The sequence below is a fragment of the Cotesia typhae genome, unplaced genomic scaffold, assembly GCF_013202065.1.
Source record: "Cotesia typhae breed Kobodo isofemale line unplaced genomic scaffold, CoteBio_Ctyphae contig_48, whole genome shotgun sequence".
Lineage (NCBI taxonomy): Eukaryota > Metazoa > Arthropoda > Insecta > Hymenoptera > Braconidae > Cotesia > Cotesia typhae.
This window is the reverse complement of record NW_027423756.1, coordinates 4,781,916-4,797,737: the sequence shown is the minus strand read 5'-3', so window position 1 is coordinate 4,797,737 and position 15,822 is coordinate 4,781,916. Positions and strand designations below refer to the sequence as shown.

General features: G+C 28.9%; 2 protein-coding genes and 1 long non-coding RNA gene across 4 annotated transcripts; all 3 read right to left on the bottom strand.

The window, feature by feature from the left end:
• Positions 1 to 1,623: 1,623 nt before the first annotated feature.
• On the bottom strand, positions 1,624 to 5,128 carry LOC141529385 (uncharacterized). The gene is made up of 6 exons (XR_012479587.1): positions 4,187 to 5,128; positions 3,841 to 4,099; positions 3,526 to 3,741; positions 3,035 to 3,257; positions 2,280 to 2,447; positions 1,624 to 1,697 (listed from the first exon to the last, which is right to left on the bottom strand). It is a non-coding gene; the product is annotated as an uncharacterized LOC141529385 (long non-coding RNA).
• Positions 5,129 to 5,678: 550 nt separating this feature from the next.
• Positions 5,679 to 10,298, bottom strand: LOC141529599 (speckle-type POZ protein B-like). 2 transcript variants are annotated; one of them, XR_012479623.1, is made up of 2 exons: positions 8,932 to 10,298; positions 5,679 to 6,506 (listed from the first exon to the last, which is right to left on the bottom strand). XR_012479623.1 is itself a non-coding variant. In XM_074246228.1 (1 exon), the coding sequence occupies exon 1, from the start codon at positions 10,056 to 10,058 to the stop codon at positions 9,030 to 9,032; it is 1,029 nt and encodes a 342-aa protein (XP_074102329.1). In that variant the 5' UTR covers positions 10,059 to 10,298; the 3' UTR covers positions 8,237 to 9,029. The 2 variants fall into 2 exon arrangements, 1 of the variants encoding a protein (XP_074102329.1); XM_074246228.1 differs by lacking the exon at positions 5,679 to 6,506 and having other exon boundaries at positions 8,237 to 10,298.
• Positions 10,299 to 13,448: 3,150 nt separating this feature from the next.
• On the bottom strand, positions 13,449 to 15,710 carry Dera (deoxyribose-phosphate aldolase). Its single transcript, XM_074246178.1, has 4 exons — positions 15,484 to 15,710; positions 15,275 to 15,401; positions 13,836 to 14,212; positions 13,449 to 13,763 (listed from the first exon to the last, which is right to left on the bottom strand). The coding sequence occupies exons 1-4, from the start codon at positions 15,703 to 15,705 to the stop codon at positions 13,587 to 13,589; spliced, it is 903 nt and encodes a 300-aa protein (XP_074102279.1). The 5' UTR covers positions 15,706 to 15,710; the 3' UTR covers positions 13,449 to 13,586.
• Positions 15,711 to 15,822: the final 112 nt, after the last annotated feature.

Here is a 15,822-nt window from a genome sequence, read left to right as displayed (position 1 = left end):
TAATGTTTTTATCAGAAATAAATCCCTCCAAGCGTTTTCTGGCGTCTAAAGGGGTCATACAGTTATTATCAACAGCAATTATTGAATCTTCAAACTCTGTGTTCGCAACAATTAACATTAAAATAAAAATTTCTTCCAGTTGTTTTAAATCTCGACAGTCAACAATTAGCGCTATGCAACGGATAAAAAAAGTCTTAACTATTTTACTTAATGCTGATTCAAAACACTTTCACTTAGACACGGAATGGATGAAATGTGCAGTATCTAATCTAATAAACGTATTGGGGCGTTTATTAGTTCCAGTAATTAGTGTTTCAAAACAAAATTGATATATTCTTTTAATGTTTTATTATTAAAAGCAATCGACATCGCATTTAAGAGGGCTTTTGAGCCATCAGAAACTGCTTGGCTGGGTAATTTAACTTTCTGTACCCATCGCGAGAGCCAAAAGCGATGAAAGAGGTGTCATGTACCTCCGACAACATTTGATACACGGCTACTGAAGTTCCATTAAAATTTATCACAATTTCGTACAAAAAAATATAACCTGTCTTGTCGCCTCTTGAATCGATGAGTTTTTTTGCAACACCACCGGTTGCATCTATACATACACACGAATATTGCCGATGTGTGCGTTGATATTCACTGTATGCTTGAAACTGCGTTGGAGTTGCATAAAATACATAAAATGGTGTATCACCAATCGCCAAAATAGAATTAACATAAGACGGATCAACATTCATGTTTCTAATCGCTAAAATCATATCTCGCGTGTCATCAGTTTTAATACCAAGTTTCTTGTTGCTAGCTTCTTTCTTCGCTTGATGCAGAGTATTCGAATCATACACAAACGGCGAACCAGTATCTCCCGGATCTATATAATCTTTGGCTTTATCCTTCCTCCAAGCAGAAGCACGAGTTTTCAAAAGTTCTGCTTGTACTTTCACACGTTCTGTTCCGTTAAGTGGTCTTTTGACATCTTCGTGTTTTACGAAACGAGTATCACGACAAAACATTTTAATATATACGGGCCCGACCTCTCCAGGACAGTCTTTAATTATTCCTTTCACTGGATTGTGACAATTTTTAGCTCTACAGCGTCCGGTTATAGTCGCATAATTTCTTCCATTTTCAGTAATTCTGCCTCTTTTAAACACGAAAGCACACTTTAAATGGTGCTGCTTCCAAAAGCATTAGATACTGCATTAGTCCACACCTTGGGTTTAAACCCAATATATTTGCGACCTTTGTAAACCAGAGGCTCAAGGTTGTGTATTTCATTCCACAGATCCCGGGAAATTTCTACTGTAAAATATTCATGCTTATAAATATCATCATTCTCAGAATCTGATTCTTCATTAAAATCATCCTCGTTACAATCTTCATCTGATTCTTCTGAGATGTCACAATTTTCATTTACGTTTGATTTTTTATTAGATATAATATTTACAGTGATACCACACTGTCTTCTGGCTTCACTCAAAATTCCTCTTCTATCTTCTCTAACATTCGTTCTCACGCTATCAATAGACCATTTACCCTCTAGCTCAGGATCGTTTGCAATTTTTTCCAGATTTCTGACTTCCATAATGGAAATTCATCATTGGCGAAATGAGCTATGTATTTTTTAATACTTTCACAGCTAAATCGACCGGCACAGCTGCTACAGGTGGCATAATAAGTTACTCGAAAGCTGCCTGTAAGAAAAAAAAAAAACCAAAAAAATTAATTAAATAATCAGATAAAAAAATTTTTTAATATTAACCTTTTACACCTAACTTAGTTGGTAAATTTTCTTACAACAATGGAAGCAACAATATATCTATACAATAATATAACGGACGTAGTTGTCATTTGTTAAAGCTGTCAGCACTACAAGTATAATAATATATGTATAATAATAACTGACGATCAATTAAAGGTGAATTTTCGAAAAAATTTTTTTTTTTAAAGCTGTAACTCATCACACTTTTAATTCATTTGTTATTTGTTATTTTTAGTTATAAAATAACAAATTTGTCAAATTTTTCCACGATAAAATCAAATTTTACTATACCGGCATGTGATAATTCCACTTCATCGATAATTAAAATTTTTTAGCAATAATAATTAAATAAATAAACAAGAATTGTACAATAATTAATTTTTACACTAAGAACAGATAAGCTTTAATTTAATTACTGAATAGGTATAGTTAAATACATTTAAACTACCAAATGATTATGAATGTGTAAAAATAAATAAATAAATAAATAAATATAGTATGAAAAAATACTGACCCCATACTCATGTTGATGGCTACATATTGATAAGAAACGATTTAGCTTTATCATGGAGAGTATCAGCTTCCTCACCAGGTCCTCGTTCACTAGCTTCAGTCTTAAATGCAATGTCAATTTTATCCTCATTTTCCATACTAGCATCTATTTTATTCAGCCAGTCGTGATCTAAATAAAAAATCATTAACATTTAAAATGAAATTTATTAAAAAAATATGTGCGCTATGTGCATAAGCCAAACGTCAATAATTAAAGGGCGGTTGTAATTCTTTTTTTTTTTTTTCATTCTCAATGTCAGCATCAATTTTTTTTTTTTTAATTTTAACATGGATCATCACATCTTTTAATTCTTATTAAAAAAAATAAAGAATAATGAAGAAGTGAACGATTATGATATAAATTAAACGCCATTGATTAAAAAGTAGTTTTAATAAATATATCTAATTAATATAGCATGATATTCATATTTATCATTCAACTCAATCATTAAAAGGAATCCAGCACAAATTTTACGTTATCTATAAGGGCAATTTATGATAAGTATATAGAATACAAAATTTTATTATTGAAGAACTAATTTTCTCGACTCAAGATAATAATTAGGAAAATGAATTTTATCTTGGCTGGAATGAAATATCCTTGTCTTAAGGAATTGTCTTTTAGTACCAAAATACATGATTTTTTCGAAAAATTTTCGTAGTTCAAGCAAACCTTTTTTTTTAGTGTAATAAGTAGTAGTGCTAATGAAAATTTACCTGAGTTATCGAAGTTGAAATTAAGTTCCTCAAAATCACTTTAAATTTTAGAATACTTAAAGGTTTATTGCCAGCGTTACCCTTTTGATTTGGAGGATAAGTACCACCATGCTCTTATCGTCCACGTCCATGAAAAATGCAGTCATCTAGAACCCAGCCAACAGGATACTTCGTTTTTCATTTCAACTTACGCTTGGTTCGTCAATTCGAATGCTGAGATTTTCTATCGGGAAATAAAAATTTTTGTGAGGAAGTTAATTTTGATTTTTCATTGTTACAAAGTTTTCGAATTTTTGATAGACTTGTTACAAGAAAAATTATTAATTACTTTTTCCAAATAAAATAACTTTTTATCAATTTAAGATTGATCGCTATTTTTGTACAACGGTCTCTTTTTTATATAATGAAAATAATAAAATATTAACGTTAAAAACTTGAGGTTAATTTCTTAATTTAAAAAAAAAGAAAATACACTTGAAATCAATACTAACTTTTCACTCTCCCCGTCGCCATCACAGTTAATATCATCAAATAACGATTTGACTTTGCCGTAGTGATTAACATCAGTTTCCTCTGCAGGTTCTCTTTCACCAACTTCAGTTTCATCTGTACTGTCATATTTTTTCTCGTTCTTGGTATCAACATCAACTTTTATTTTGGCCAATCGTAATCTAAACTGATAAATCAGTTTATATAGTATAAAAAATCTATGAATAAAAAATAGTAAAAATAATCATCACCGACGAAATAGTAATATAATTAGAATGCTTAACTAAATTTTTTGAATTATTTCAGTATTAATTTACCTAATATTGTAATCATTATTGAATTTTATATTATTCTTGGGTTCACTAACAGCATTACCCTGTTGATTTTTAGAGTCAGAATAACGTTTTCATCGTCCACAACCATGGAAAATAATGTTGAATCCAGTTGCTACAGCTACCTCCACACCCACCTCGACGTCCTTGGGAACCTTGAAAATGCCACTGATTTTCGTGAGAATTACAGTCACATTTTCTATCGTTGGAGTGTGAGATATCACTTCTACTTTTACGGTTTTGTCTAAATTTACACATATACACATGTTAACTCTATAAAATTTACCACTATCGGAACTACTTACAATATTTTCTAATTAGAATTAAATACCTTTATAGTTAATCGAGGTACTCATACTGTTGAATAAATACTTCATTCAAATCGTATTATTTGATGATATTCGAAATGGAGCATTATTTATAATGTCATTTTTTTACATGATATGCACTATGCGTCGCTCAATCGCCATTAAACTGCTGGCGCATGCGCAATGTAGGCGTGAGGTGATGGTCTGCTTATTAGATATAAAATAATTAATAATTGGGAATTTAATTGTTTTTATGATCGAACAATCACCAATAGTCGTCGAACAAACGATAATTGATCAAAATTAATTAATCTGAGCGATAAAAATAAAGATATCTAGTAAGGGGGGCCAACTTAAGGGTGACCATTTGTTTAATTATTTATAAATAAATAAAAGACGAACAAACAATTTTTACACTCGAACATTAACGAACAAACGACGAACAAACAATTAAAAATAAAAAAAATCCGAAAATCGAAAAAAGTGGGGCCAAATTCAGTGAGCCTAAAAAAAAAGTCAGGATCGAAATTCGTGAGCGCGCTATAGTATGTGCTGATAAAATTTAATAATTTCAAGTAAATAAATTGTGATAAGTGAAATAAATAAATTAATACGGTAAAATAAATAATGAACAACTGTTATAATAAAAAATTAGTGGAAAAAAAGTACCGTAGAATTAAATAAAATTTCGCAACCTCAAAAAACCGTTCTGCTTACAGTAAATACAGTCGGTAGTCTGGCGCTCCGTTTACAACGGGATTTTTGAACAGACCTTGGCGCCAGATTCTACCGAATCTGTGGATATCAATTGTGTGTGTACCGTGCTTACACATTCGTTTTTGTCAGCACTGTTGCAAAGAAATCATTGGAAGCGGTGCTTCAAGATGTCCTGCCTGCGACCACGAAGTGAGATTTGAAAAAGGCTACTTTCCGTAAGAAAATGTAATCAAGTCTATAATCAAGATTAACCCTTTTTATCATAAACAGTTTTTTAAATTTAATAAAAAAAATCATAAATTAAATTTTGTTAAATTTAATAATAAATAAATATTAATATCTATTGAAAAAAAAGTTGAGTATAAAATAAAAAAAAAAAAGCTTCATTTAAAAAATTTCATTGAATAATAATTTTTAATTAGTGATGATTAATATAATATAATTTTTATAACATTATTTTACTTGCAATAATAAGTTATTATTGTAATGTTTTGTATAAATAAATTTTTCAACACTTCAATTATTAGAGCCAAAAGCTACCCTGATAGCCAGCGCTTTCTCAGTAAGTGTTGACTTCCAGCAGTTACGGTTAATTCATACATCAAGTTGGCAGTAATTCTTCTTTCAACAACAGTTGTAAGCAAATTGACGGAAATCTACGGCCGTAACTTGAATACAAGTTAACAATCAAACTTGTAGTTAAATTTCCTTTCAACTTTACTACAATTTGAAGGAAATACTTGTACAGCAAGTTTTGACGTCTATTTGCAGAGTAAGTTATAGGTAACTAATAGGTAATCGCTCGCTTTGCCAACTCTTTCCGTCAAGTTTGCTTCAAATTGCGGACGTAGATTGACAGTAAGTTATAGGTAAGGTGGCTATCAGGGTACGCACTCTCTGTTTCATTTAAAGATTTCTGTTTTACCAATTCAGCTGACGTGAAATTTACATTATCAACAGTCATCAGCAATCAATTTTGTCATTAAATTTTCGATCAGTAATACGCATTATTTAAAAATTTTTTCGAACAATGTCATTTGATTGAAATTTCAATCGTGATGTAATTTTCGGACATTTAATGTCATTAATGGATGATCGTCTCGAAAGATATTAATTTCTACATTCAATTCACTCTAATAGCTATTTTACGGTAAATTTCTTCGCCTTCCTTTCTCAATTTTACTTATATTGTTTTTCGTTCCATATTCCACAAGAGGACGTTTCTGGCTCCCGATGTTGGTATGGAATTATATACAATTTTTATCTAAATTATACTTGTGTTATTATACTTCTATCAGATTTTTGATCTCGGAGAACTCAAAATGATATGATAATTATATTTTTGAGTTTAAATTACAAACCAAAAATTACATACACTAATTAGCCGTTAAAAATTTAATTATTATATTTATTTATCCATTTAATTAAGTTCATACAGAAATAGAGGCTTATCTTCGTAAATTATTTATCTTCAATGAACATAACAATAAAAAGAAAGTAATCAATAAATATCAATTATACTAAAAATAAAAATACATCTATACCAGATAGTGTGATCACTTTTTTTGTAGTATGATATCTTTTTACATTCTTTCAAACGAAGAATATGGACCTCAAACATCGGCACTACCCGGGAAAAAATGAATTTGCCTAACCATATATATATATATATATATATATATATATATATATATATATATATATATATATATATATATATATATATATATGATTATATATTAAATATATATAATTATATATTATTATATATAAATTTTTATATAAAATATATATAATCATATATGGACTAATGTATTATATGTATGTTTTATATAAGTCTATATATAATTAGATCTGATTAGACCTGAGTTATCTAGGTCCATACATGATTATATATAATTAGATCTGATTAGACCTGAGTTATCTAGGGCTATATATGATTATATATAAATCTATATATAATTAGATCTGATTAGACCTGAGTTATCTAAGGCTATATATGATTATATATAAATCTATATATAATTAGATCTGATTAGACCTGAATTATCTAGGGCTATATATGATTATATATAAATCTATATATAATTAGATCTGATCAGATCTAATTTATATAGGACCATATATATATATATATATATATATATATATATATATATATATATATATATATATATATATATATATATATATATATAATCAAACGTAAAGCTATGTACATAATTATATCTAATCAAACGTAAATTATAAATTTATCAATGATTATTGATTTTATGTTCTTTAGTAATTTTAAGATAAGTATAAGATCTGAATTTTTTTATTAATAATTGCAGATAAAGAGCTAAGTTTTATTTTATTTTATATTTCATTACTATTATTTATAAAACAATACTAAATTAATAATACATTTTGCTTATATATATTGAAGTAATACACTTATAATAGATTATGTATAATATTTCCTAAATTTTACATGATATATTTATTAGTATTTTAATAGAGTATACTTTGTTGAATTAAATCTGATTATATTCCCGAAGAAAATGATTTTGCCTAATCATATATAGTTATATCTAATTAATAATTAGTAATTATATATAACCATATGTAGACTTATATATGATTATACCTACTCATACTTGACTAATATGAATCTGTATGTAATCAGATCTGATTATATACGGGTCCATATATAATTAGATGTGATCAAACTTGGCTAACATAATTACCCTTTTATAGATTATCATGTATTATTAAATTATATATAAGTTAATATATAATTATATATAGGTTCATGCATAGTCAGACCTAAGCAAACATTTTTTTAGATATCACTTAAAGTGCAAAATGATGTTTTACAATACGCTTAAATAGTTATAAAATGAAAAATTTATTGCACTTCCTATAGGATGTCTTGGTTTGCCCTGCTACTGTTTAATAATAAAATGATTATTGGAATAAATATGTTGTTATAATTAGGTTCAGTGAAATAAGCGAATCAAGAGTATCAAAATTTAATATAAAATTAATTTTTATATTATATTTCTGATAAATTGATTTGATACGTTATATACTTCATAGAATCATCAATACTTAAAAGACGACAGCATAGCAGCCGGGAATTTCGAGACGCACTGGGATCATCAAAGTTAAGCAGCATTGCGCGTGGTTAGTAATTGGATGGGTGACCGCGTCGGAGTTATAGCTGCAAAATCATATGTGATGATTTTTTTTTTTTGGTTACAGGATTAGGTACGCCGAAATCAAATATTATATCCCTAAAAATAACCACATATTTAATTAGGGGTAATGATATATAATTTAATGTTGTTACATGTAGTTATATATGAGTACATAAAATTATATATAACTTATATATGATTATATATAACTCATATATGATTATATATAACTTGTATATGATTATATATAATTAGACCTGGCCAATTTTCAGGTCTAATTATATATAAGTTATATTATATATAACCATATATAATTAGGCAAAATCATTTTTTCCCGGGTAAAACAAAGAAAAAAAAAGGGATTCATTAATAAAACACACTCATTTTTTTTTCTTTTAAGGGGGTATTCAGCAGCTGATGAAGTGGAGGGTAAAAAAATAAAAAAGATTATTAATCTAGAGTAATGTCACTTTGGCATGAACTAGGGAAAAGTTGAAAAAAAATTTTTTCCCAAAACGGCGACTGCCTGAAAAAAAAAATTTTTTTTAGTACTTTTTTTTGACTTTTTTGAATTTTTTAAAAATACTAAAAATTGAAATTTGGGGATGATCGTAGTTCATGCAATAGCGACATTACTCTAGATTAATAATCTTTTTAATTTTTTTACCTCCCACTTCATCAGCTGCTAATTCTTTGAATTTTCAACTTTGTTTATTATTTTCTGTATTCTTGTAATGTTAATAAATAATTTATAAGAAAATGTTGGTAAAAATATTGATTGCCTTTTTTTTTACGGCATTTCAAAAAATGACCTGAAATTCATGCTTCTAGACTAGAATACCCCTCTAAACGTGATTGTATCATTATACCGTCAATCAGTGGTGAATTTATCAGCGAGTTTCTTCAGTAGAGCCAAAAATAAAGCTGGATGAGACTCTTCCAGTGTTTTATACTCCTCAGTATCTTTTTAATTCGCCAACTTGTTAACTATGTAATGTTTAGCAAACTCCACCAATCTGTTTGCATTGTAAAGATCTGCTAAAATCAGTATCCTAATAGAATTTTCAACAGATAAAGTTTCTGATAAATGCTCTTCGCAGATTTCTTTGAGTCCTAGAAGTTGATACTTATCGGAAACTTCTAATAATTCCTCTGCAGAAGTGTCTAGATCGTTGACTTTGTTTGTGTAAATGTAATCAAGAACTTTCTTGAAAACATCAGGATCAACATGTGGTATAGTTATTTCATTTTTCTTATTTTCTTTCATATCGTGTGAAAACATGGCATCGAAGACACAGCTACGTGTGATTAAAACGAGCTTGTGAGCGTCAAATATTTTTCTGCCGACTTGAATCTTAACATCACATTTCTTCTTATCAACTAAAAGGTCTCTAAAGTCGTTACTTAATTTATGTGTGGACGCTTTCAATTTATTTATCGGATGATTAGTTGCAACATAATCATCGTAGACAATGAGATGGACACCAACTGTCAAAGTATCATTTTGAAAAAATTTATCTTTTTCTTCTAACAACCTATCTATTTTTACAAACCTGGGAAAACCAAACTCACGTTTTGAACTGCTAAAAAAAGTGTTGATACAACGATCCCATGATTGATTATAAGGTAAAAAGTTATCGAGTATTTTTTCTTTCTTTTTATTCAGAAGAAAAAATAAATACTTTGTTCGAACTTCTCGATTTTCATTGTTTGAGCACAAATAAATTGATACCCACTCTTGTGAAGACGATGATTTATTTTTTGATTTAGGATTATCTTTTCTAATTCTAAGTTTTAAGTACCATGAATCTCTTATTTTCGCACCAGTTGAAAATTTCGGAGAATATATATCAACCGGTTTTTTTTCACGCCTGGTAGATTCAATAAATGAAGATATCTGATCAATTTTCCATGTGTAAATAATTGAATGCGCCTCTGAATGGGAATAACCTTCTTTTTCTTGATAAATCAAATTTTGCTCAGCATCGTTCGACATAATTATTTTTTGAGCAAAATTTTAAAGCACACAATAAGATAGATGCAATTATATGCGCTTAAGTATTGTACCAATAATTAATAAGATGAGACTAATGACACAGTACTTTTCAATAATCACTTTACTACTTAAATCTTGATATATCGTATATTGGAAATTTTGAGGTTATGAGAGAAAAAGAATATTTAAAAAAATTTTCAACAGTAATTACGACGTGAGTGGTGAGGCTTTTTTTCCCGAAATGCGTTGATACTTTTCTACATTACCGATCTTTACACGTATTGTGAAAAGGTCTTAAGGGGTTAGGGGTACTCAGAGGCCTGAAAAAATGATGATTTTCAATAATTTTTTTTTTGTAGTTAATTACTTTATTTGATAAAAATAAAAACATAGCTTTATTAGAACACGTTTCGATTTGACTTCACGAAAATTTCAAAAAAAAAAATTCAAAATTCAAAAAGTTATCGCTGTTTTTGTGGAGCCCGTTCCTCCCGAAGTCCTTTGCGGTGATCATCATAAGTCCTTGGAGATTCATCTAAAATCAATCGGACAAGAAAAATTAGTTTTATTAATAGATAATCTTGTGCCTGATCGAAGCTTTTTTTTTTTTCGAAATTAACAAAATGGCGGCTTCAGGAAATTTTTTTCAAATTTTCGAGAAAAAAACCGACAGTTTATTGTTAGAAAAAATCGAAATTTTTGAAAAAAAAATCCTTCGATCAGGCACGAGTTTTTAATGTTTTTCAAAAGTACAATAAATTTTATTGAAATCTACCGAGCAGTTTTTAAGTTACAGTGATCACCAGTTCAGAAAACATAGTTTTGAGAAAAACGCATTTAAAGTTTTGCTATGGATTTATGTCGAATGATAAGAATTATTTAATAACATACACTGAGTCATCTATTCCTGGACCATATAATAGCTCTTCAGCCGTCATAGCAGCTTCCAAAATATCGATTTGCTGGTGCCTACGTTGCAATCGACCTTCTCGGGTGTTATCATTAGCGCGCTTATCTGCTACTTTTATACGTGCAGCATCCATTCTTTCTGCATACCGATGAGAATTAGGCCCACAATTAAGTCCTAGTGTATTCATCAAGACTAATAATGAATTTATACCCTCATTAAATATACACATAGCAACGTATGCAGCTATTTGTACGATAGTATAACTAGTATTTACCGTTTTTGGGCATATTTTCCATACTAGTTGGTTAAAGCTTTCATTATTATTCTGATCTGATTTTATAATTCCTGAATAGGTCTTGGAGTCACCATCACCAATATAGTTGGCATACTTAACTCCATATTTAGTTTCAGAATACGAAAATATTTCGACCATCGCATCCACCTCCATTTTCCCAGAAGACCCTTTATGATTAGCAGAACACATCTTCATGCGATTGATACCATTCCTGGAACTCAACAGTATTTGGTTTTTTTTTCTAATACTCACATAGCTTACAATATGCACTTTTAATGTTTATGTCAAGAATCTTTCCAGTAAAATAGCCAATTATAGAAGAAACTCCAAATGACGATGTATATCCCCGTTTTTGCCAGGTTCCATCTCCCGATACAGTTAGATGATTTATATCTTCATTTTCAGTTGTTGGCATTGCTTGCTTTTCTTCATTCACAGCTTTCGTCATGAAGGTTTCTGCGGCGGTTTTACTACAATTCAAAATCTATTTCAGTAAAATTGTATGCGTAGATTTATCTAGAAAAGACGGCATGTCCATCAGGCCGCAAAACTTGCACAATCCTTCGTATCCTATTCCTAGTATTCTCATTACAAAAATGAAACGTCTGTTTATTTCATAAGAATGCCCAACGAAAGAACAGGAAGGAATATATTCATTTCCACAGTTATTACATGCAACTACAATTTTGAATCCCAGCCCACGTGTACTTGCTGTTTGAAACACTACATTTCCATCACATTTTTTACATTTTATAAGAGCAGAAATTGCAGTGAATACCTGAATAAAATTTATTATTCGAAATTCAGTACTGCTGTCTTTAGGTACATCATCTTCAGTGTTTTGTTTTAATTTTTTAGAAGATGTACTCTGAATACTTTCATCACGTTCGGCTGTTTTCGGATTAAAAACATTCTTTCTTTTGACTGAACGCGACTTATTAATTTTTTCAGAACTCCGAAGTTCTCTTGAAACCTTTCTAGAATCACGTCCCATGGTTAATAATTTAATTCACTTGAGAAATAATTTATCACAAAACTATCGACTGATCAGTGCAACGACTACAGGTATACTGGCAACCAAAAATTATTTTTCAGTTCTTGTACTACCTACAAATTGTGAATATATGTAGAAGGATTTATATATATATATAATTATACATACATTAAAATGGGGAGATATTCATGACAATGAAACCCGAAAGGTCGGTTGCTTGCAGCTGTTTCTAGCTACCTGCTCTCGAATGCCACGTAGCACCCGAGTGTCCTTGGGTCATTGTTAAATAACTCGAAAAGAATTTGTCGGATTCACTTCAAATTTTCACACAATATTTTTAAAATATTATACTTTAAGAAAATGCAAAAAAAAATCGATTTTTTGAAAATTCTGACTACCCCTAACCCCTTAAGGAGATCCAGGCGAAGTAATTAAATTTTTAAAACTTCCTGAAAATTTGTAAATTTAATCTACGTACCTCAATAATTAATAAAAAAAACTAATGACATATTAAAGTTAGCAGTCACTTGATTTATTTTTAATTTTTTAACAAACAAATTTCTTCCAAAAAATTTTTTTAAAAAAATAGGATTTCTTCATTTTTTAAAATTTCATGCCAATTTTATTTTTGCCATAATTTATTTGTTAAAAAAATTCTAAAAACTATAAAATATCTGCTAAATTAATTTTCCGAAAAAACTAAACAAAACTAGGTTTCCGGGATATTTAATCCAATAATTAGGTTTGAAAATTGTAATTTTTACATGTAGGTAAATGGAGATTCCAACAGCCGGGTACTTAGTTAAGAATTTAATAGAATTAACGGTTTAAAAAAAATTTTATTTTTAGCGAATTTGATTGAAAAAATAAGCTTTCGATTAAAACAAAAAAAAAGTAGGTTTCCAAACGTATTACGGAGATATTTTGTATCGCGTTACAAATACCATAAGGGCGTAGAAAAATTTTGAGCTCTCATGCAACCCGGGAACCATAAGGGCGTATAATAAAAATTTTATTCTTTTTTTTCTGTCGAAAAAAATTTTTAGTTTAGAGAAAAAAATTTTTTATGTTTTCACTTTCTTTTATTACCTAAAAATGACTATTTACTGATATTGCATGATAGCGTTATCAAAGTAAATACCCAAGAAAATATTAGCAAGTCTAAAAAAGTTTTTCAACAAGAAATTATCAATTTTATATTTAATAGTACATTATTATTTGTGTAAAATTATATAAAAATAAAAGATAGTTCATTACATAAAAATGATCAATAATATAAAATTTTGGATAAATCTTCATCAATATTAATATAAATATATATGTATAAATCTACTGTTTAGATGATAATTCATGAATTGTTTCGACAATATCATCAAGCAAACTTGAAGCTCCAATTCTGAATGATTCTTTATTCAACCATTCTTCCCCTAATTCTTTTTTGATGAGTATTATCCATTCGAGTGCCTGAATAGCCGTTTTTATTCCACCAGCTGGTTTGATTCCGACCTTCAAAAAGATAATTTCTATAAGTTTCTTGAAAAATTAAATTTATTATTTTATATTGAATGTAATAATTACTTTTTCGCCGGTTAATTTTTTATATTCCTTAATAGCTTCACACATAACTATTCCAGCTGGTAAAGTTGCATTAACTGCCTCTTTACCTGTAGACGTTTTAATGAAATTACTTCCAGCAGCCATTGCTACCATGGATGCTTTGTAAACATGATTTAAACTTGGAAGATCGCCAACAGATAGAATTATTTTCATAATTTTATTTCCACATGCTTCTCTCATCTTTGATAACTGCTTCAGTAATTCATCCCAATCGTGGGTCATTACTAGTGATCTATCAATAACTACATCAATTTCATCAGCTTCAAGTTTTGCTGCATCAACAACTTGATGCAACCGTACATTGAATGGTAATTTACCCGATGGAAAATCACCGGAAACTGTAAAATAAATTATTTGTTTACAAATAATAATTAATTACAATTGGTAGACATAAATTTTACGAAAAAATATCCCTGAATAAAATATTCACAAAAAAAATATCCCCGACAAGTTATCCTTCGAATTCGTTATAGTTTTTGAAAATTAAAAAAAAAATTATTAAAGAGTACAACACGGTTAAAAGCGTTTGTGATGGTCTAATATTGAATAAACACACATAAAAACCATGTTAAAGGGGCGCAACACGATTACCCGCGTTTGTATTGGTCTAATATCGAATAAACACATTCTGACATTGAAGTATTCATGTTCGGTTCGACACTTATATTTAATAATTAGTATTATATTATTGCAAATGTGATAATTTTACGTAATAAGTATTGTAATTAGCTATTAGTGTGATATTAGGGTGTGCCAAAATATAACTTCCGTGAAGAACCTTTTAAAATTGGAATTTTGAGTTCCGCTTTTAACAGAAGCTGTGTTTGGAGGTTTCATGAGATATTTTGGGGTGAGACGATAAATTCGATTTTCATAGAATTTTTTAACAGAAGCTTAGTTTGGAAATTTCCGCTGAAAATTCAAAATTTGGCCGGAAGTGCCCAATTGAATATCTTGTTAAAAATTCTATGTAAATCAAATAAATCCTTTCACCCCGAAATATTTAAGGAAATGCCTAAACACAGCTGCTATTAGAAGCGGTACTCAAAATTCGAATTTTAAAAGGTTCTTCACGGAAGTTACATTTTGGCACACCCTAGTATGATATATTTATTATTATCCTATGTTGTAATTGTTGTCATATGTTTTTGGTATAAAGTGATTGATAATAATGATTAAATAAATTTATAATTTTTTTGCCGTAATTTGTTGTTACTTATTATTTTAGCTCCCCACTTTAAAAATATTAATATTTTTTTTACTCGTGTAATTTTAATGTTATGTGTGTGTTTATCTTTGTTATTTATAGTTTTTTTTTTTAATAAATTCTGTCTGTTTGGTATCAATTGTCGGGGATATTTTGTCGGAGGATTAATTATCGTGGAACCAATTTTACAAACCAGTAGCTACGGAAATGTATCGAGCATCATGATTCTCCAAACAATCCATAGCATCTTGAACTCTTTCACTGTAAATACAAACAGCTGCTGGATGCAACTTATCGTGTGTATCAAATGGTTTAATTGCCTAAAAAAATATTTATAATTAATTAAAAAAAAAAAAAATTGCTGTCAGATTGATAAATAAAATAAAAATTAAAATATTATACTTTGAGACATAGAGCTTGGATAGTTTCCAGTGTATCGGTTTCATTTAAAGATGTTAGATCAATGAAAGTAAGAGCTTTCCGCAGCCAAAAAAGTTTATCTTCATCAGCCATAACACTAACTTCTTTTGATATCTCCTTGACTTTATTATTGATAAATATTAAATCAATATTTTTTTCATTATTTAGGCCTAACATTATGAGTATTTTCGATTGAGCCGTCATTATGAATAATTTTACTTTTAAAATAAAAATAAAACTGCTAATAAACGTCAGCTATCCCAAATACGTCATCAATAATATCAACTTGAATTTACAGTTTAAAAATAAAAGTATATTTTG